The sequence below is a fragment of the Gymnoscopelus microlampas genome (genome assembly GCF_963454915.1).
Source record: "Gymnoscopelus microlampas genome assembly, chromosome: 14".
Lineage (NCBI taxonomy): Eukaryota > Metazoa > Chordata > Actinopteri > Myctophiformes > Myctophidae > Gymnoscopelus > Gymnoscopelus microlampas.
In genome coordinates this window covers 32,665,522-32,688,062 of record NC_139951.1, presented here as the reverse complement: position 1 = coordinate 32,688,062, position 22,541 = coordinate 32,665,522, and the positions used below count along the sequence as shown (strand labels likewise).

General features: G+C 43.2%; 1 protein-coding gene across 1 annotated transcript; it reads right to left on the bottom strand.

The window, feature by feature from the left end:
• Positions 1 to 2,424: 2,424 nt before the first annotated feature.
• tob1b (transducer of ERBB2, 1b) lies at positions 2,425 to 7,049 on the bottom strand. Its single transcript, XM_084079016.1, has 2 exons — positions 6,799 to 7,049; positions 2,425 to 4,566 (listed from the first exon to the last, which is right to left on the bottom strand). The coding sequence occupies exon 2, from the start codon at positions 4,399 to 4,401 to the stop codon at positions 3,400 to 3,402; it is 1,002 nt and encodes a 333-aa protein (XP_083935142.1). The 5' UTR covers positions 4,402 to 4,566; positions 6,799 to 7,049; the 3' UTR covers positions 2,425 to 3,399.
• Positions 7,050 to 22,541: the final 15,492 nt, after the last annotated feature.

Below are 22,541 nucleotides of genomic sequence, written 5' to 3'. Positions count from 1 at the left end.
GCCCTGTTAACAAATGATGTGTAGTTCACATGCAATACAGTGACCTAGCCACATGAACCTTAGCGTCCCTATTCTGGGGGGCGAACATTCGGCAAAAATAGCACGTCCACAAGCTCACAGCAAGTCGCGTTGGGAAGTGTTGTGAGCATATAGATCTGTTATTTTTCTGCAAAGAGTTTTGGGGTTAGAGGGTAAAAAGGAGGGGGCCATTCTAGACCCTAGGAGACTCCGGTCAATGAAGTATAGGTTTTTTTTTTAAACATGACGACTCCGTTTTCAGTATTAGACGCTGTTGACATTATGAGCTTGATGAGGACCTAACATTATATGTAGCATGTGTAGCTCATGTTAGGAATCTATGTGTAGTGTAGTGAGAGTACACTCTGGCCCAGACAAGATGGAGTCACAGCAAGGCAACACCCCACGCCCTGGGAGTCTCCCAGCTGGTGTGACACCAGACCATCTGTGTGTCTATTTACCCCAATGAGCTGAGGGTGTGCGTGTGTGTGTGTGTGTGTGTGTGTGTGTGTGTGTGTGTGTGTGTGTGTGTGTGTGTGTGTGTGTGTGTGTGTGTGTGTGTGTGTGTGTGTGTGTGTGTGTGTGTGTGTGTGTGTGTGTGTGTCATGTGCATGCACGCATTCTACATTGTTTTCAAACTGCCTAGCAAGGCTTGAAACATCAATGCGCACTGAAATCTCTAACAAGTTGAATGAATGAAACACAAAAATAGTTCCCCTGCTACAGACTGACCAAATGAATTATGACTGGCCACACAATACAGAAAAGGACCTCCATTTCAATAGAAGAGATCGTATAGGGCAAAGTAGAAGAGATTGTAGGGCAAAGCTGCTCTACAATACAGTTTGTCAGTGAGAGCAATGGTGATTCCTGCATTCTTTTGACATTTAACATCCACTAACTGCACTGACATTATGCTCTCAAGTAAAAATGAGAAACCTTATGCAATATAATCTCTATTATATCTGTAAAGTCAGACAATTAAAAGGTTTACAATCCAACAATATAGGGTGGAGTTTCCCTCAGAGGACACTTAAACTCATTAGCGTTATCAAGGCATGCAATCACTGAATATTACAAGAATTCGAAATATATTCAAAAATATCTTTGTCTGGTAATACTTAATAGTTGAGAAAATGTATTTGCATCTTCCATTCCATGAAATTAGATTGCAACTATCTTAATTTAAATTGTAGCGTTAATCTAAGGCCTACTTCTTATCCACCAATCAATTTAGACAAGTATTCAGGTATGGACCCATTGTAAAGTCTGATCACATGCATAGCGTTTATTGGCTGTAAATGGATTAAATGTATGAACCACCAGATGGCTAGTTGTTTTTCTTTTCAGATATGTAAACATTAAACATTCACATGAATGGTCTCAACATAACAGAGGCTGGGAGTAAGAACCGAATAGCTTAATTGAGGGGCAAATGAGCGTTTGAGCCTGAACAAGGCATAGGATAAAGGAAATAAACACTCAAATACTATAGTCTCTGTAGTCAATAAATGAACATGGCTTTACTTGCAAAAACAAAGCATGCTTACATTGCTTATGTAGCTCAGCTTACTCAGGAAATATGGCTAACATTTCCTCTTGTAATAAGCTCTTCACAAGCAGACGGTATTTTGAAGCATAAACACTCAAGCTATTTACCTCAGACCTTTGCCACATATAGAATTGCAAATGTGATTATCTCTTTGGTGAGCTAAGCTGTTGAAACACTAAAACCTTACTGAATGTTGGGCTTGTTCTTGCTTTACAAGAGCTGCTAGTTATTCTTCACATGATGGCAATCATAGAACTATAAATATGCCAATCAGTACAAGTACTGGACTGCTAACAGCCTTCCCTCACAGCGACAAAACATAAGTCCATAATGTAATAACAAAGCTACCCTAAAATAAAGAGGGAGTAGGTGGGAGAAAAACATAATCTTATGGTTATGGTTCACACTGGTACAATGATTTCACACATCACAAATAGCCCACCACCTGCTTTCACAGCCATACGTTACCTATGATGTCAAAGGACTACTCTAAGACTGGGACAACTGCTCCTGAATGGGCCAGCAAGTGATTAACTTTCTTCCTTCAAAACCTGAAGAGCTCTCAAGTTTACAGTTGATAACCACTTTTTTTTTTTTTTTACCAGTGACAAATTGCAGAGTCACCGTCTTTGAGAACTGCATGGTCTAGTTTCAAATTGCCCTTGGGCACATGACGTATACAGTGCCAAATTCTAACCACGTGGCACTACTTCATATTCAGTATTATCTGTTTGGGCTGAAGATTACTCAACAGCCAAGGCTGCTCTTTTGAGATAATGATTCTGAAATTGTGTCACAAAAAAGCGCTGGGGTCCTGTATTCAGTTAACAAGAATTAAGCACACTTTCCACAGATTATGTTCAACTGTAGTTTATTTTATTAAAAAGACCAGGGTGCAAATATGAAATTAAAAAAAATAAAGACAAGCATATAATTTTTAAGCATTTAATACAAACTTAACAATATAAACTATTTCAGTCCCTCTTGACATGTAAGACACTGACTCAAAATACTTTGTTATACCGTATTTTTATCAAGTATTGCACAATGTAGGTACAAAATTAATATTCATACGATTACATTTTGTCCATAATATAGCAAAAATCTTTTAACCTCTTAACAGAAAATACAATTCTTCGTTCAGAAAAAAGCAAATATTCCTACACTTGAATTCCACCACTAAGGAATACTCTGTACAGTCTTCAGAATATTGTATGTATTTTAAAGATGGATTTCTTTAACAATTATCTTTAAAAAAAGGAAAAAAATAAGGAAAGCTGCTGCAGCCATCACAGATCACTGAAGTAGTAAAAAGATATAAATGCAACACCATGTCATAGAAACAATATATACTCTGATATCTTACAAACTCTGTACTAAATTAAATTATACAATTAGAAAAGGACCAAGTAACCCCACTTAGTAGTGCCAATTCAATAAAAATCAGCCATGTCTTACCACCTGTAAAATACTGTAAGAGGCCAAAACTTGAAGCTTGTGTTTTGTTTTTTTTCACTTTTTGGAGCATTTTTCTTTTTTCAACGTAGTAAAAAATTATTTTGTGCTTGGTTGGCAAAAAGGAAAAAGAAAAACAATGATGCATGTTGAATTTAAGTAACCAAGCTTGGATGTGTTTGTACAACAAGCTCTCTTTTTTCTTTCTTTTTTTAAGAAACAAACTCAAGGGGGAACAGTAAAAAACACCCTTGGGCACATGCGCTTGACTGACTAGACATTACTTCCTTCAAAGTCCAGTTTTCTAAATGTGCGTTTTGCTTTTCCTTCTCTTTTAGCCACCATCATTCATAAATAACATCTTCATGATGAGTTTAGTTAGCCATGACTGGCTGGAATTGCTGGTTAGAATACTGCATGTTGCTCAGACTGAAGTTGAGGCCATCCATAAGGGACTTGTCGTTGAGGCTGCCATAGGCCGCAAACATGTCAAAGGCATTGTTGTACTGCAGTGGGCCGAGCCCCAGGGAGCCTTCCCCAGGGAACACAGCTCCAGGGCTGGCCTGACCCTGCAGGCTGGGGAACACAAACTCCTTGGCATTGGGGGAAAGAGCAGAGGCCTTCTGCTGCTGCTGACCAAGGCCCAATCCGTACAGTGAGTGCATGGAGGTGGAGATGGCTTTCTGCTTCAGTAGGGTGTTCACATTCAGGCCCAGGTTACTGGTGGGTGAGGTGCGAGCTACCTTGCCGCTGCTACCACTGTTGCCGTTGTTGTTGCGGCCGCCGCTGCTCTTCATTTTAGTGGAGCCAAATTTGGTGGCAGCGAAGGTGGCAGTGGTGAAGGTTAAGGGCTGTGTGGAGCGTGGCATGAAGGAAGGGCTGACGGCAGCAGACTGCCCAAATGGAGGGGATGGAGAGCTGGACTCCGAGGAAGCCCCAACAGGGTCACTGATTGGCATGAAGACCTGGGCCTCTGGGTTAAAGCTGTTCTTGATCTCCTTGTCCAACTCTGACCCATTCTCATTGTTATCATCCACATAGAGCACCTTTACTGGTCCCTTCTCCCCAATCTGGTAGGAGACCTCAAACGGGTCGATCCACACACTAAGGTCCTGAGGGAGATTATTCCGGACATCTTCGATGTCCAGGCCACTCTCTTTGGCTGCCTGCTCCACCACAGGGTCGACCTTCTCCCCTACATGGATGCACCTAAATCCTGAACCTTTGTATGGCTTATCCGGGTACCAGTGGCCTTCATATTTTTTCTTCAGCTGCCTCTCAAGCTCTTCGCCAAAGATATTCACACGTCGCCGAGGGAGTTTGTTGTACAAATAGGAAATAATAAAGTTAAGTGCTACTTGGATTTCAAGCTGCATAGCTGCTTCAGTGGTGAGACCGATTCTTTTTCCGACAGAAGGTGGATTTTTCCGAGTGTTGCAAAAACGTCCAAGGCAGCAGTGATCAGTGTATTGAAGAGACTCAGATTAAGTGCTTGTTGCTGAAACTGATATCCTTCCTTTGACAGGGTCAGGTTCTTGATCCTGAAACGGAAAGATGAGAACTATATTATTACTCTGAAACGGTCTGCAGTTCCATAACAAAAATAACAAAAAAAAACATTTCAGAGAAGCCCAATATCGAATTAGGCATCATTACAGTTCATGTTACAGTCTTGATTAGCTTCACACCCTGGCAATGAAGCACTCTATGTTCTCGCTTGGCCCTCCACACGGCCCTACTGCATATCAGCTGTACAATATCAACAGCTATAAATAAACACAGTCCACTGACTCACAGGGTGTCAGCAGCAATGTGTTCCCTTCCCTTGCGGTCGGTGTGTGACTGATAAATGCAACTATAGTCGTCCTCTATCGAGGGGCGTTGTGTTGTGTAGTTCCTTCCGCGTCAGAAAGGATTTTTGATCGCTTCGTTTTGACATTGTTTAGGGGTGGCTGAAGCCTCCTTGCATTTCCTCGCATGTAGGCATGTCAATGTTACAGAAAACAAGCCTGAGCGTTTCCTTCCTGTAGCTTGTGTAGGTCAGTGGTTCTCAAAGTGGGGTCCAGGGACCATCTGGGTTCCTTGAGGGGGTTCCAAATGGACCCTTACAGGTCTGTAACTCTGAGTGTACAAATGGAACCCGTAAGGGTCCATTTGTACACTCAGAGTTATGTGGGTCCTTTAAAATCAAAAGGTTTGAGAACCACTGGTGTAGGTAAAAGATCACGGGCCAAGCTTATGCAGTTTGTTACATAATCATCATTGGATTGCTGACCGTGGTCATAAAGGCATTTCTCTGACAGAACACGGGACATTATAACCCCTCATATCGTGTCATTCATGATGACAAGCATAAAATAGATAACAAATCTTCCTCCTCGCCCATTGCTTCGTTTTGACATGGTCGGACATAAACACTTTTGGATACTCTATTGTTAGACTGATGATGGGTAAACCAAGAACCTATGATCCTAGATTACTCATTTCTATGCATTTGATGCATTACCTTGTGTTGTCCTTGCTTTGTAAATCACTCTGGAGCACTAAATGCCTAAATTGTAATCATGATATTGCAAAGCCAGGGGGGAGGGGGGTTATAACTTAAAATTCGTCGCTCGACAAAACAAAATTACGTATTTTCAACTTTTTAGACATTTCAGTTGAAAATGCGTCATTTTCTTTCCCCGTGTCGATCGACACGCTTCGTGCCACCGAATACAAACGAGCCCTTTAAATCGAGGGTGTGTGTGTGAGCGGAATGTTATGCTTAGTTTATAATACCGTCGTACGGCGGTGTTGCTCGTCAAAAAAAAAAAGAGAGCAGATCTACACAAGCGTACATGGAACGCGTCGCGAAAGCTTGTAGAGTAGACCTGCCCTTTTCAGCAAGCGACACCACCAAGGTCCCAAGGAGCGACACAAACACGGTCGTGCGACAGCAGGTGACACGAGCTACTGCTAACGTTAGCCCGACCAGTGGTGTTGCCAGATTGTGGCCGGGAGAGAGACAAGTAATCAGGTCTATGAAAACAAGCCCTTTAAACATATTACGTTGGCTATTTGAAAATAGCAGATCTACAAGCTCGAAACGCGTCACGATGCAACGCGTTGTGAGCTTGCAGATCTGCTATTTTCTTGGAATATAATATAATCTTGGAAGAAAATGTGACAAAATGAGGAATAGTTTTGGAACATTTTAACGCAAATCTTGTATGGGGGTCCCTGGCACAAAATATTATCAGATGCAGACAAATGCATATTAATTTGGGGGTCCTTGCCATGAACATGTTTGAGAACCACTGGTTTAAACGACATTAGGAAGCAAGCAAGGCCAAACAAGCAACTACACTTTAGAAACAAGCCCAAAAAAACCCGTAACCACCAATATTTACAAGAAACTTTACCGAAAAACAAGCCCGACGTCGCATATAATAAGCGGACATGGCAACACTGGCTGCCTAGTTCCTAGCTAGGCTGCTAAATGCTAACTAAATGTCGAATCCTCACAACGTTGCACACGACAGACAGACAGCGGTCAAAACACGTTGATTCACGCCGACAAACACGACGAGGGGGTTTTGTACTCATTGTCGCCTAAAATGCTGATGCTTGATTGTCATATAGAAGCCACAATTGAATTTGTTTTATTACGTGTATATATAATTGACCATTTCACGTAGCAGCTCCATTCGGTGGGATCATTAACCCAAACAATTGGGTTAATAATTGTGCACGGAGTTCAAAACCACAGCTGATAAGAGTCATTCACTTACATTGAAATGTACAGCGGGGTCCTTCTTGATGCAATAGATTCCACTTCAGTCACAACGGTTTATTAATATTCTTCTACAGCTTCTGCTGACCAGCGGTTTCTTTTCTTTTTTTTCTGGAGGTATAAAAGTTCTATTATAATAGTATTAACAATAATGTATGTGTCAATAATTCTGTTCCAGCCAGGCGAGTGTTGTTTGTTGTTCCTGTGTTGTGGGGTAGATTGTGCCGTGTGACTCCCCACTGCCTGGGAGTTCTTACAACTCTGTCCTTTAAACTGGGGCTGCCTGCGGATTTATAGTGCTCAGCGTTGCCACATTGTGTGAGAGAATTAAGCAACCAGGGTCTATGAAAACAAGCCCAAGCACTTTAAAGTTTAAAGTGTAGATCTGCTATTTTCAAAAAGCCAATGTATATAGGGTTTAATGTTTAAACCCTATATACATTGGCCTTTTGAAAATAGCAGATCTACAAGCTCACAGTGAGCTTGTAGATCTGCTATTTTCAAAAGAATCTGGGGGGGGATGAACACAAATCTGATACTCAGGTCCCTGGCACAAAATAATCTCAGTCCGCTGACAAATACATACAATTTTGGGGGGTCCTTGACATGAAAATGTTGGAATTTGTTTGTTTAAACAACCAAATAAGCCACTAAACTTTAGAAACAAACAACAAGCCCCCAAAAAAATACAAATATTCACAAGCAACTTCACAGAAAATTAAAACAAGCCCAAAGTCGCTTATAATAACCATACATGGCAACACTGGTAGTGCTCCTCCGCCACGGACACGGAGGAGGCGGTGATGCGGCTCCTAGAGGTCAACACCCGGCAGAGGATTCCTATTGGCCGAGCGGCGCTTTCGTCATCGATATCCACCCCCGACTCGTGCTGTGATTGGCGCGGTCGGCGCGTCAGTCAACCTGCAGAGTTCTATTTACGGTAGTGGTTCGCCTTTCATGTGCTCTGAGGGTCTAGTTTTATGAAGCTGGTTGTTATTGACGTGCGTTAGCTTCGTGAAAACCCTTGTAATTTTCTACTAGATATGTAATCAGTGGTGGAAAAAATACTCAAATGTTTTACTTAAGTAAAAGTAATAAGTATCAATACTGCAATGTAGACACTCTGTTACAAGTACAAGTCTGGTATTCAAAATTGACTTGAGTAAAAGTACAAAAGTATTGGTATCAAATCAAAATGTATTTAAAGTACCAAAACTAGAAAGTACTCATTGTGCAGAATGTCCCATTTCGCACGTTTTCAAATGTTTAAAAAAGCAGATCTATGAGGCATTGTGAGCTTGTAGATCGACTCAAAATGGTACTTAAGTACAGTACTTGAGTAAATGTACTTAGTTACTTTACACCACTGTATGTAACCAAACTGTGAAACAAATGATCAGACAATTAGTATTAGTATAAAGTAATACATGTCATTTTCATAATGGTCATTTATTTATGTGTGTATGTTGTAGGCCACAAGGTTTTGCGGCCCAACTCAAATCAAATAGTAGCCTTGTTGGATCAAGACTATCATACTATTTTTTTAATCGATTTTGTACATTTGTATACGTAGATACGAAAGTAAAGTCATACTCATATACAATACATCTATGATAGTCTTGATCCAAGGCCAGTCAAATAGTCAAAATTAAATCATCAGTAGGCTAGTCAAGGCACACTGAAGCAGCTGGTGGAGAGAGAGTTAACCAGAACAAGTGTCTCTAAGGCGGAGGGACACACCTGTCAGGGGCTGTGTACCCTTCTCTTTACCAATGACATTTTAATGTTCCTTGAGCCTATGGGAAAAGCCTACAGCTGTGCCTGTGTATCTACAACCAAAAACCTGCCGGTTGCTGAGAGTGGTGTTGTCCTGTGACATAACGCCATTCTCACTGCTTTAAAACAGGGCAAATGCAAATCTGTCATCTGAGTAGTCATCTCCTTAAACCTCTCAAACTGCACCTGTGATGAAATTTCAATTATTATAAAACTGGTGGTTTGTGTTACACAATGGATCCAGGCTGCTTTTCCTGCCTGTGTGGCTTTGCTCCTTGTTTTTAGCAGCTGTGCAGGGCTTAAGGTACTTGACGTCACATTCTGTTCTTACCTAACATGGGCTCTCACACCCTGTGTTTGCACAATAAATAAAATGCCACATGCATTGTACAGCTGGGGTGAGGGTGGCAGGAGACGGGGGGAGGACAGTGGAAAGCGTTTTAGAAGTAGGGTACCAAGTTCAGACTGTAAAACAATCTCCAGACTTAAAAATCCCAAGGAAGACTAGGAAATTATGTGGATCTCAGGATCCATATAGAGACGTGTGGCTCCAATGTGGACCTCAGACTTCATGTGACCAGCCTGTGACATCAGTCATCTTATGATGTCAGTCTACTATGACATATCTATGACATATGACACCAAATTAGGGCAAGGTTTCAAAATATTTTAAATATATATATAAAACATATGTGAAAACAGTCTGGGGAGGTACTCATGTGACAGACAGACAGACAGACAGACAGACAGACACCCCCCCCCCCCCCCCCCCCACCCTCACTCACTCACTCACTCACTCACTCACTCACTCACTCACTCACTCACTCACTCACTCACTCACTCACTCACTCACTCACTCACTCACTCACTCACTCACTCACTCACTCACTCACTCACTCACTCACTCACTCACTCACTCACTCACTCACTCACTCACTCACTCACTCACTCACTCACTCACTCACTCACTCACTCACTCACTCACACACACACACACACACACACACACACACACACACACACACACACACACACACACACACACACACACACACACACACACACACACACACACACACACACACACACACACACAATTGCAGAGCCGTGCCATAAAAAAAGTGTATTGTTCCTGATACGGTTTTCTCTGTTCCATAATCTGAGAAGAGTCTAATTTAAAGGACAGACATTGGTTACTTGCAGTCTAGAAGTAACAGCAGGGGAGTGGAGTCAATACAATTTCAGTGATGAAAATGATTGGCAGGAATCAATAATAATTCATTTAGACAGTCTTGTTGTTCCTCACTAATAGATGATAAAGTGGCTACTGTATTTCTCTATCAGCTCAACTCAAAGAGACTTGGTGCAAAGTGTGACATCACAGCGCACAATTGAACCAGCATGGGGTATATTCAGTATGGCAGACGTCCTCGTGGCCTTGAACAGCCTGCTTTGTCTACCTTGGTGGGCTAATTTGCTTAATGAGGATGTATGGAGCTCAAAGTGCAGAGAGAGAAATGGAACCTGTAGCTGCTGACAGTACTCTCCTCACTAGAGCATAATGTCTCCATACTCATTGACTGTATATGTGAATTGTTTGTTTGTTTTCTCTTTTTTTTTGCCTTTGTCATAATTTGAGTCAAAGTTTACATAATATGGCTCACGTTTTATCCATTCTTATCTTCATTACTTTGTCATTACATATACTGTCATCACAGTAAATGACTCCAGCCTGATCACGTCTTTGACCTTCCTCAGTTAGCAGTCGTTCACATGTTTCAATGCAATTCCATGGTTGATATTCAGAGTGGTGACACTTCCCATCACCATATCGCAAGGTATTGTAGAACACAGTTTGATCAGAGCTGAGAGGCCGCAGGACACCGCAGGCACGAAAGAGAGTTCCAGCCTCCAGATTGAGTCTCGGCAGGGGTGAGAGATGAGTCCCCCCACCATGGAGGATCATGTGTGATGGACGACTTGAGCACAAACTAAACACACTGCAGGGGCCTTGGAGACACACCAAGGCCACTGGAGCAGGGCAGGCTTTTTCATCACAGTGCAGGAAATGTGTGACTATGACCAAATGTTCAGACATGTTTCAATTTGCACCAGCATGAGATTAAATCAGAGTTGTTTTTTTCCAGGGTTTGTTTTTTGAACTGTTCTCTTATACCAGGAACAAGTCCATGTTCCTTTTGTTCATTCATCTACTGTTCATCGTGTATTATGTATTGTAGTGTTAGTGTTGGCTATGGATAGGTAAGCGTCCCACACCTCAACTAACAATGACTTTTTTGTTATTCTCAACCAACCAGAGAACGATTCCAGTGTATGGCTAAGGTTTCCTCTTGTTGCAAGGCTGTCTAGCTCAGACCTGGAGGTAAACAGAGCTAATGAAGTAGGACGTTTCAGCATGACTCATGCAAATTTCTTTTAGTGAAGTCAGTGCACATTGACATTTTTCTCTCTTTTTTCCCCACAAGGCTGTGAAATCCATTTTCTCTCCCCTCTCTAATGGTAGCGACATAATGGCTAGAATCACCTCCATTATAATCTGAAAATACCATCAATGGATTTAAATCATTCTAAAGCTTCAAACATGCGGAGTTCTCGTGGTTATAACGAACTAAAGCTAACATTGGGCAAACACTGTTTATGTCACTATGGAAAAATATATGAGAAAAGGCATAAAAGAAAACATTAATTATAGGTTAGTTAAAGAGTAATGATACCACACTGGCAGCAGACATTAAAAGCGTTGCTATATATAGATGCAATCTCATACAAGAAGGCTGAGAATAGATAACCCATAACCTGAATAGAGTCATATTTATTGCCATATTTGACAAGTATAGAGGGCATATATGGGGAGTATTAAGCTGAGTGATCTCCAGTGATCGAATGAGACAACCTCACAATTTTGTGTATAATTATGGGGTGAACTAAATGAAAAAGGATAAATATACCAAAAGGAAACCGCACGGATCATTGGCATTACTACAGTTTGTCTTACCCCTGTGAGATGGTGTCTAAATAAGTGTGAAGCGGGTTTCACTTTTTAATCTCAATTTCCTTTTGTCTTCATCTGACCTCAACGGTATTGTTAGCTGCAAAGATGCAGCATTGCAGCTAGGGCATTGTACAGTAGCAACACAAACATTTATTCTGGATAATACAACTAAACAAATACTGAATTTAACCTTACTGCACAGCAGCCCAGGATCATGATAGGAGTTTTGAGGTATGTGCAGTCTTTTCCTGACACTAAACAAACGGCTATGCTGCTTTTTATAGTATTTAACCATGTGCTTGACCATTGTATAAACTAGAAGCTCGCCCCCGCTACGCGGGGGCTCGCGTCTAGCCCGCGGCCACGCCCACGTAGCGCCCGCGGCCACTTGGCAACTCATATAAGTGGCGTAGCGTCATGAGGGTCAGTGGGGCCGTGGCTCGGTCAGTGAAGACCCTGTAGTGCGGATGATATGTGGCATAGAGGGGCAGATTGTAAATCCCCAGAGGAAACATCCGTGGGCTACCATTGGTTCAGCGATGTGTGCGGTCGCCCTGCGGCCCCCCCTCCTCCACCAATGTGCAGTATTGAGAGCCCTGACGTCACAACAATTGGAGCGATGGGCACTGCACTGTGGTTGGTTAGGGTACACCTAGGGCCCAGGTAGAACCCAGTTAAAGCCTGCATGGGCAAACCCAGGTAGGACCCGCCTTGGTCCCACATAAACATGGGTAGTTGGGGCCCACCTAAGGGCCAGGTAGAAGCTACTTATAGCCTGCATGGGCATCGCAGTTGGGACTGAAGTGGATGGCGCTGACATTGCTGACATGGGGTCCATATGGTTTAGCCCACCTTGAAACCATATGGGAACTACGCTGGCATGCTGGCTGTAATGCAAACGCTGCATCATACCTGCAGTGTGTAGTTTGATGTTGTGTGTGTAGCAGATATACCTGCAGTGTGTAGATCAATGTCCATATGAAAGTCAATGCCCAGCAGTGTTTTTTTTTTCCCCAGCAGAGTTTCTAGTGTCTCTGTCTCTCTCTGGAAGAGGTTGCACATGAACTCTGCAGCCGCACTGAGGCGCTCCAACACAAACACTCTGACATTAAGCTGCTTCACACAACAAACATCAGCACGACGCTGCTGTTTGTCCAAAAGACACAATATGTCCTCTCCCACCGACGTCATGTGTTCATTTATCGACAGCCGTACAGACTCCTTTTGACACATTTTACCTCGTTTATCCAGCTCTCACTGACTCATCGGGCTGTTATTTTGCTGCGATCAAGTCAACGATGTGAGAGATTAGCTATCACAGACGGACGGACAGGGGGTGAAACATAGTCTTGCGCCATGCCTTTCGGCCTGGCGGAGACAATAAAAAAAGTTAAGTAAAGGAAATGAGCATTTCTGCAACAAAAGTAGTCAACAAACTATACTATGAAAACATGGGCCACATTGTCAAAGAATGTAAGAAAGAGGCAATCATGTATAAAATAGCCGATCTACAAGCTTACAAAGCCTCTCAACGTGAGGCGTTTTGAGCTTGTAGATCGGCTATTTTCACAATATGTACTTGTGGAACGGAGTCAAACAGAATGGGGGGTCCCCAGATCAAGTACGTTTATTTGGGGGGGGGGGGGGGGCGGCGTGAAAGGGTTGATAAGCACTGCTGTAATCGGAGCGAAATTATCTGAAATTACTACATGACCATAATGCAGCCTAGCATGCGTTGCACGGGGCGGTCCTGCCATTACGTTAGTTACTGTAGTTGCTGTGGAGCTACATAGTTCTCCAGAAGACACACACAAACATACACCATCTACAATGGACTAACTGAGCAGCAATATTGACATTCACCACACGAACGTGCATTGTTGACAAAGTGATTGCACAGCCGCTGCAGGCATGACAACCACGTTAGCGTTAGCGACATGGCAGCTATCACAGCGCCCTGTCCGGCGTCGCTGGGACTGACTGTGATGGCTACAGCAGTAACAGCAAGCTGTCTGCGATGCCATTGTCTGGAGACTGCTCTTAGCGTGACACGACCAATGAGAGTGAGCGCTGTAGTTGTTGCTAAGATACGGTGGCGTCTCTGCCCCATAGCTTGTAGATCTCTCACGCATGATTGGCGTAGGCTGCGTTGCCAGGTCTGACTGTTTGTATAAGCGATTTTGGGCTTATTTGGGTGCACTTTTGGGCTCGTTTCCATAGACCACGGCAGCGCTTATTTCTTTCCCGTGACCGATGTGGCAAAAAAAGTGCAAAACGAACCATCCGGAAGTAAATTGCGAGATGAAATATATAGCACTTTTTGATTATTAGAGAAGGAGACACATGTGAAGGTTGAAAATGAAAGGTAGGAGATTATATAGTTTTTCATGAGGGATTTTTGTAGCAAGTTGTGAGAGAATTGGGCCACTCCTGTGGGCGGGGGGCTGATTAGAACCATTGGGGTTTGAAAGGAGACGCTCTCTGTTTGAGTGGAAAGATACTGTATACGTGTCCTTGTACAGCGTCTGAGTATGTACAGACTGTACAATATATGTACAGTATATTATGATGTGTAGTGTGACTATACAAGTATGCACCATGTCTAATTCTTTGTATTTGTTACTTTCTTTGTAAACAAAGTTACTGGAGACTGCTCTGCACTATAAAACAGTGTTATTCGCCTGGTGGAGGCCTGGGGGCTGCATTCAAGTAATTAGTATTCAGAGAGAATCTTTGGTGATAACAATCTACGATCACGCAGCTTACTGGAATTTACTGCTTCACATAGTCACAAATACCTGCTTTATCTATCTCCTGGATTTGATAGCGATTGAGGTTTAGCGTTTACTGTGCACAGACTCAAATGTGACTCATAATATTAAACTACTCGGGACAAGGTAATACCTCAGCAACTTCATTACTGATGTTTATCTGGTCCAACTATTAACTCTATACATGCAAAGATTGTGAAGGTTAGAAATGATTGTTGTGATATGGTAAATGACAAGACCACACATTGTAATGCGACGTGTTGTGAGCTTGTAGATCGGCTATTTTCGCCAAAGAGAATTGGTATAGAGTGAAAAAGGAGGGTACCAAGGAAAGACCCCTGGGGGACCTCGGTCATTGAAGTATATTGGGTGTAAGTGGTTAATACGGAACGTGTGCTAAACTAGACTTGTACAGGCCGGGACTGCACTGTAAAATCCTGAGGGATCATTCAACACTGTGAGTGTACAAATGGAACCAAATGGAACGGTTAAGACTTAACTGTGTGGGGAGTGAAATACCGCTTTCTATGGAGTTGTTTACAAATGGTGTGTTAGGTGGACAGAGAGAGGGCTTGGGGCTCTCTCACAAAAATGTGCCAAGACATAGGAATGCCATTAATATAAGAAGTGTTAATATTTCGGCCACTGTCCAAGCCCTGATGCACTCACGCACACAGACACACATGCATGTGTGGACAAACATGCTTCTCTCATGTGGCCTGAGCTCAACACACCCACACCCAAAGGATATCTGAGACATTTGAGAATAATAATGACAGAGCTTTAAAGTTGTTTGTGTGATTAAACCACTTTCATGCTCCAAACATGAACTATTTTATTCTAGTTTATGGAGTGTATTTGTGCCATACACACACCCCGTGTTCTCACAGATGAGCAGGTTACAGCGCTTTAACCATTAGATAGAGATTTATATCCAACCATCTGGAAGGAGAAAGAGGTTTGCACAATGTGGGATCAGCTGTGCTCTGTTGTACTATTTGGTTTCATGCAGAAGATTATGTTTAGCAAGCCGGTGCTGTGTTATGAATCATCCACCAGAACAAAGCAGAGTCGCATTAAGCTTAATGACATCGGTGTGGTGCAAAGACAAGATCACTGTGTGTTTTTTACTGCTTTCCTGTCAACCTGACAGTACACTGTACAGCCAAGCTGTGCCCTTGCAGTCCGATCGACTTTGGGAGAAATTCAATTACGGCCTGAAATGAACAGCCAGTGCTTGTGGACCCGAATGGCTTTTGAGGAAATGTGTCACAAACCCATGAATACTTAAATGGAGTTCTCTACAGTGGGCAGCCGCTCCCTGTCATTGTGATTTGTATTTCTGGTCTCCTCGCTCCTCCTTCCAGCTAGATTTGACCTCCCGTCCTCTGCGGAGGTCTTTAACGACTTCGTTGACCGGGGTCAACGAAGGGCCCTATCCATGGCCCCCTTCTTTTTACCCTGTAGTCCTAATCTCTTCGCGGAGAACAAGGCGAAGAGAAAAAGCTCACGACGTGTCACACCGTTTGCCTATTTTTGCGTACAATATTATGACATCACAGAATAGGGATGCTAGGGTTCAAGTGGTTAGACAGAATCCCATCTTCCACCCTTTGTTCTGTATGAATGAGACCCAACCCTGTGCACTGACCCCTGAAGAGTGAGACAATGGATGACATTGGATCACCAAGACAAAATGTGTCAACTAGTGTCATATATTATTGTGACAAATTACATAAGAAACCACCTCAAAACTTGCATCGTATCTATACATCTATCACGTCAAGTCCCATTGAAGTGCTATGCGTAGCCAGAATGTGCACAGACCCTCTATTGAGAAGCCTTCAATCCTGTTTGCCAGAAATGATGTCAATGTAGTCATGGCAACTATTCTTACACATTACCCCTTGCTCCTCCACAGTTAGAGTAGCACTCAAGTGCTATTTTCCCCCCAGACAAAATGTCAGATCTCATCTCTTTAATTTGTGCGAGTCTTTTTTTTTCTTTCTACAATTCATTCAAAAAAGAAAGAAAGAGAAAAAAAGACGATTTAAAATGCAGGAATGGGAGTCTGTTGTATGGTTTACTGAGGCTGAAACAGCTCTCAATGATCCTCTACCACTTTCTATGTACATAAACAACTGTTCAGTAGATGTCTGTACAGTAGCCTACGTTTAGAGATCTCACTTACTGTACATTTTAAACGTTTAGCAAAATCGGTTCAGACCCCCCCCCCCCAGGGAAAATACAGATGTGGTCGAGAAAAAGAATAATACAGTGATTGAACGTGCTTTATGCTATGCCCCCAGTGTCTCTCTGCTATAGAGGGCTGACACAGTGCTGTTGGGGTAACAGGAGGCGGTGGAGCCATATTTCGCTGATGGATGTCCTTCGATAGCCCCAAAGAAAGGTGATAGGCTGGGCGAAAGAGCGTGAGAACACAAAAAAGAGCCATGATGCAGAAAACGAGTATTTCAAGGGCCACTGTATGGAAGTGCATGAGCAGCTCAATGCTGTGCTCTCGTGGGAAGGGAGAGTGAGAGTAATTGTGACACTGCTCTCTGGCTGGGAATTGCTACTCGGAGCAATTCAGTCGAGTAATCAGAACGCACTGTGGTGGACCGTCAATGTGATCAATGTGATCAATTCAGGTGATTAATTGAAATTGCAGGGAGGATTTCCTCGCTACTGTGCCCCACCGTTCTCCCTAATGCTGTATAGAGACATTGTATTAAAATACATACTTCTCTTGGAGACTATTATCTCTGTGTCAACACCAATCCCTGCAACGCAGTCACCTGAGCTAGGCTTTGAGAGAAGTTAAAGTTTGCCCTTCTCCAGAGTGACAAAGTCAGCTGGCACAGTGGTTTTCAAACTTTTTCATGTCAAGGACCCCCAAATTGACACTTATTAGGCCGCGGACCCCCATTTGAAAAGCTATGCCAGGGACCCCCATAAGAGAAATGTTTTACGGCTCTAGCAGTAATTCTCAACCATTTTAATTTCAAGGACCCCCAGTTTGACATGCATTAGGCTAAGGACCCCCATTTAATGGCATTTCCATCTCTGGGACCCCAATTTATACTGTAAAATCAATGTTAATTTAACACTGAGAGTGTACAAATGGAACCAAATGGACCTGTTAAGAAGAGTCCATTTGGTTCCATTTGTACACTCTCAGAGTTACAGACCCATAAGGGTCCATTTGATTCCATTTGTACAGGGTCCATTTGGTTCCATTTGTACACTCTCTGAGTTACAGACCCAAAATTGGTTCCTAACTATCCATCATTTAGCTGGGGACCCCCTGGAACTCCCCCAAGGACGCCTGGGGTCCCCGGACCCCACTTTGAGAACCAATGAGCTAGCGGGTCAGTTCCCTTCTGTCCAAAACCAACGTTATGTGTACCCCCCCCCCCCCCCTCTTTGTTACACCGCCTCCTGTGAACACAATACAAAAGGCTACACAAGGCCAACGCCAATGCTTGCCACAATACAGCTGAGCTGTGTCGATCCTACAATGCGGCTGGTGTTGTGAACTATAGCCACTGCCCAGTGGGACACAGGGACTCATGTCCCCTCCTAATAGCCCACAGTGAGTGAGAGGGAAATTCCTGCATGCAGCCTGGTTATTGATGTAATGTGATTTATAGTAATACTACTGTTCTGGACCATGGGTTGTACTCCATTCCAGTCACACACATGGTTCCCATCACTGTTTGTTGACTAAATAAGCAGAGGGCTTATATGGATCATCATTCCTTATGAGATCAACTATTTGGTAGTAGTAAATATGAGTTAATGATTAGTTTGTTTTCTTTTTTCCCATAGCATCTCTTTCTTTTTCACATGATTTTTGTAACCCATTTTTTCACCCAGTGCCAATTGCCTAAGCTGTAATCCTGAACATGCAAACTCCACACAGAAAGGCCCTTTCGCCAACCCCACCTAAGGTATGGGCACTGACGACGCGGAGGAGAGGACACACCCCCAGCGTCCCCGGCGGGAATCCAACCCAGGACCTTCTAGCTGTGAGGCGACAGCGTTACCGACTGGGCCAACGTGCCCCAGCATCCGTATTGTGGGGAAAGCTTTCACTGAAAATAGCAGAAAACTGAAAAGATACTAGTATTGAGCCCTGAGGGACTCCGGTTACCCGTATGGGCTGTAAGTGGTTAAAGGGCCAAACCACAGCAGTCATCCAGGCAAACTGCATGGTCACGTCTGTCTGTTTTGTGATCTTAGTTATGTGAGCAGAGCACCCAATGCAGGACACAATGACATCTGCCGTGGAATAGATTTGTCCCTGTTAACCAACCCTGACATTGCTACACTGTAAAATCCTGAGTGTCAACATGTCTCTGAGAGCTTTATACAGGGTCATTTTACACAGAGTTAAAATGACACTCTGGATATTATAGTATATACCAGTGTGTGAGTGTTTTGCTGCGGAGGTAGAATATTATTCCTCTTACAGTAGCCAAGCACACATTTCAGTGAATCACTGGGAAGAAAAAAAACAACAGCAGCATGTGTAGGTTTCAGCTGTTAACCCATTAAAACCGGGAAAGGGTCTGTCATTTTAGCTTTATACTGTACATAGCAACATATGTTTTTCAGAAAGCTCTTAGGATTTAGAACAGTGGTTCTCAAAAATAGCAGATATGCAAGCTCACAGCGCGTCATTTTGTGCCGCACTGTGAGCTTGTACACCTGCTATTCTTGAAAAGAAATAGAAAGTGTTTGAATCTTTTTAACACAAATCTTCTGGGGGGTCCCTGGCACAAAATATTTTCAGATGATGGTCCGCGGCCAAATGCATATCATTTTGGGGGTCCTCGGCACAAATAGGTTTGAGAACCACTGATTCAGAAGGCATTTTGTAGAATCGGCCTCGGGTCTTAATGGGTTAACTAACTGTATGTCTAGAGTAAACATGTCCTGCCTGCGGCGGTTGACAAAGCTTCAGAAATCCTGGCCAAAACAATAACCCATATACACATTAGTCCCATCGCCCCTAGATATGTTAGCCCTGCTACATTCCCTCTGAGCAGCGGCTGCTAAGTGTGTACATAGTGCACTGTTTACTGTCTGCTGTGACCTGTGGTGTGGGCGGAGGGACACCCGTAGACCAGACCCAGGATCAGGCTTTGGCTACAGACGCAGATCGGAGAAGAATGTCACAGGGAAGTGGGGGCAGATTCCATGTCAGTGTCAAAAGCCATTAATCACAGATTCTTCCTGATTGAAATGGGAGGTCAAAAAGTGAAATGGAAATTATTCTTCCTCTCTTTCTAACCATGTTTTCTCTCTCTTCTTTAATGTGGCCTTCTGTATACCCCCCCTCCCTCTTTCATTCTCGTCTTTCCAATGTATATTTATGATTTACCTTTTCCCCTGTGTATCATTTTCATTTGTTCCATGACTCTGCTCTTGTTATCTGTTCCTTTTACCCCCAGCTTGTTCTGGATGTATTTCCCACTGACAGCACTCTCTCTGCCATCTTCTTTGCACTCATTCACAGAGTGACTGAATGTAGTCTGGAGCAGAGCCAGTATAAACAGCTTGGGCAACCTGCCTTCCAGAACAGTCCCATACCTGCTCATATGAGTGTGTGTGTGCATTGTGTGTACAGTGTTTCATGCGCTCACATGACTCAGTCAGGGACAGTGTGCCACAGGGTCAACGGTCAACACACATATCTTCCTTTTTCATTCAGTTATACACTCCAAGAGTCAGGCAGACAGACAGCACATGTGCAAACCCAAGCCAAACACATATGCAGACGTGCAGGCATGTCCACAGTTTTCTCTTATCATTAGACTTTCAACGTGTAGCCTCGCATAGCCAGACGATCGGAGATCTCTGCCTGCAGATACATCTGGGGAAATAGATTCAATGTAGCAGCCAGATTAGAACAACAGAGAAAACCTCCACTAACAAACCTACGCAAGCTGCTTTGACAACCAATCCTGATACCGTCCCAAAATGAAGGACCACCCTAAAGTATTTGCATTGGTTCTGCAATGCAGTTATTTTATTTTCCCCCCACATTGTTTCCACCCAGTTTTAGCCCCATACAGTGCATTGAATTTAGATGTCTCCAGATATTTTGGTAGGCGGAGAACTCTGATCATCTGGCTATATATAGTATGAGAAAAACCCACCAGAAGAAAGTGTATTCTGAGGGAAAAGATGGATTTCTAAAGACAGCTATTTGAGTATACAAAGTCAAGTCATTATTTCACCATGTCTTCATCCAGGTGACTGGTGAGAATGTATGACAGTCAATTCATTCTCACGATGCTCACTGCATGTTTCTGGGCTAATGTTTTTAGGGCTGCTTCACTAGACAGCATGGTGAAAGATGACAGTATAGATAGGGCAACATGTGACGATGCTGTGGCCATGAGCTGGAGACAAACTCATGTTTGACCCCCCCCCATTTCTAGGTCTGTGGCTATTTGATGAGCATATTAACCACTTTCAACCTGGCGTACCTATTTTGGCTGTGTAGCCAACAATTTTCAGACATTTTGAAAAAGAGCAAAAATAGCAGATCTACAAGCTCACAACGCAACACGATGCAATGCGCTGTGAGCTTTTAAATTGTCTATTTTCTACCCGGCACGACACCGTTGTGCGACAAAGTACAAAACAACAATTGGTAAATTTATAATTACATTTGTTATTGATGTATTTGTTCACTCACCTCCGATAGTGAGTCATCACTGCAAACTCTGTGACTCCAGAGGGGAAAAGGAGATAGAGAGGAAGGTAAAGACAGAGTGAGCGTGTTCAGGTAGGGACTCATCATCACTCATAATTGCACCCAGTGAACCATCAGCTCACTAACATTTTATGCATTTGCACTAATTAGATATTCTAGGCAGCATCACATGCAGCATCACTTATACAGCATGTTCTTGTTCTGAAGCTGCAACTTCAACACTTTGTACTGTGTGACATGCTATCCCAGAGGAAAAACAGGCCCAACCTGCTGAGAAAATAGCTGTAATCATTCCCTGACCAAATAAGGCACAGGACGCCTTGCATCTCTTTGAATGTGACATTGGGGATATACTGGAAGGGCCCAGTGCTGACAAACACAACCGTTACCTAATGCCGTTGTCTCTAACACAACATCTAGTTCAACAGCCTAAATGGTTTTGGACAAGCTTATGCAAAGTGGAGCTCCGCTTTCCACAGCGGCTGCCATCAAGTGCTAATTCACAATCCAATCTTGTGTTTGTGTATCCATGTATTCATCATTGGCATGGTGCTGGCTGAACACAGGATCATAATTGTGTGCAGTCACTGGTGCTGCGAGTGATATCAGCAGAGAGCTGCCATCTTTGGTGGAGTGGAGCTTGTTTGTCACAATGCAGTATTGTCGCTCTGTGCAAATGTGTTTGCCTTTTATCTGTATTAAAAAACGGGGAAAAAGACAGAATAAAACTACGAAGGGGTCAGAGAGAGGAATCAATACTGTGTTTCTGTGGGGAATCAGAGTGTCTGTGATGAGATAGGTTTGTATTTCAGTGGGCCAGACCAGGGTGAAACCCAGCCCCTGGTCTGGTCTCTGTGGGAATGGAGCAAACGCAGGCTTGAATACTCCCTATTCATGGATGTCCTCTCTCTTTGTTTCGCTCAAACATATTAACTGTCTGTTGGCCGGGCTGGCGGGGCAGAGACAAACAGAAGCGTTGAGGTCTTCTAGTCTTCTGGAGAAGGGAACGTTCTCTACCAAGACTTTGTTGATATGGTGTTTGGGATAGACAGAAAGAGACAGATAGGTAAGGATTGTTGTGAAAGAAAAATACAAAGAGAAAAGGAGTAACACCAAGTATGTGAAGAGCATAAAATATAATTTCCATCACTTTAAGGGTTCCTATATGGTTTCTTCGTGCATGTGTGTTGCAGTGTGTGTGTGTGTGTGTGTGTGTGTGTGTGTGTGTGTGTGTGTGTGTGTGTGTGTGTGTGTGTGTGTGTGTGTGTGTGTGTGTGTGTGTGTGTGTGTGTGTGTGTGTGTGTGTGTGTGTGTGTGTGTGTGTGTGTGTATAGTATGTGTACCTGCATGTACTGACTGTATGTTGACCAACTATGACAGACACTGGCTACCTGCTGAGTCCCTCTCTAGTTTCCAACCTGTGCTCAGTTTCGCTCTATTTCGGAGTCGGC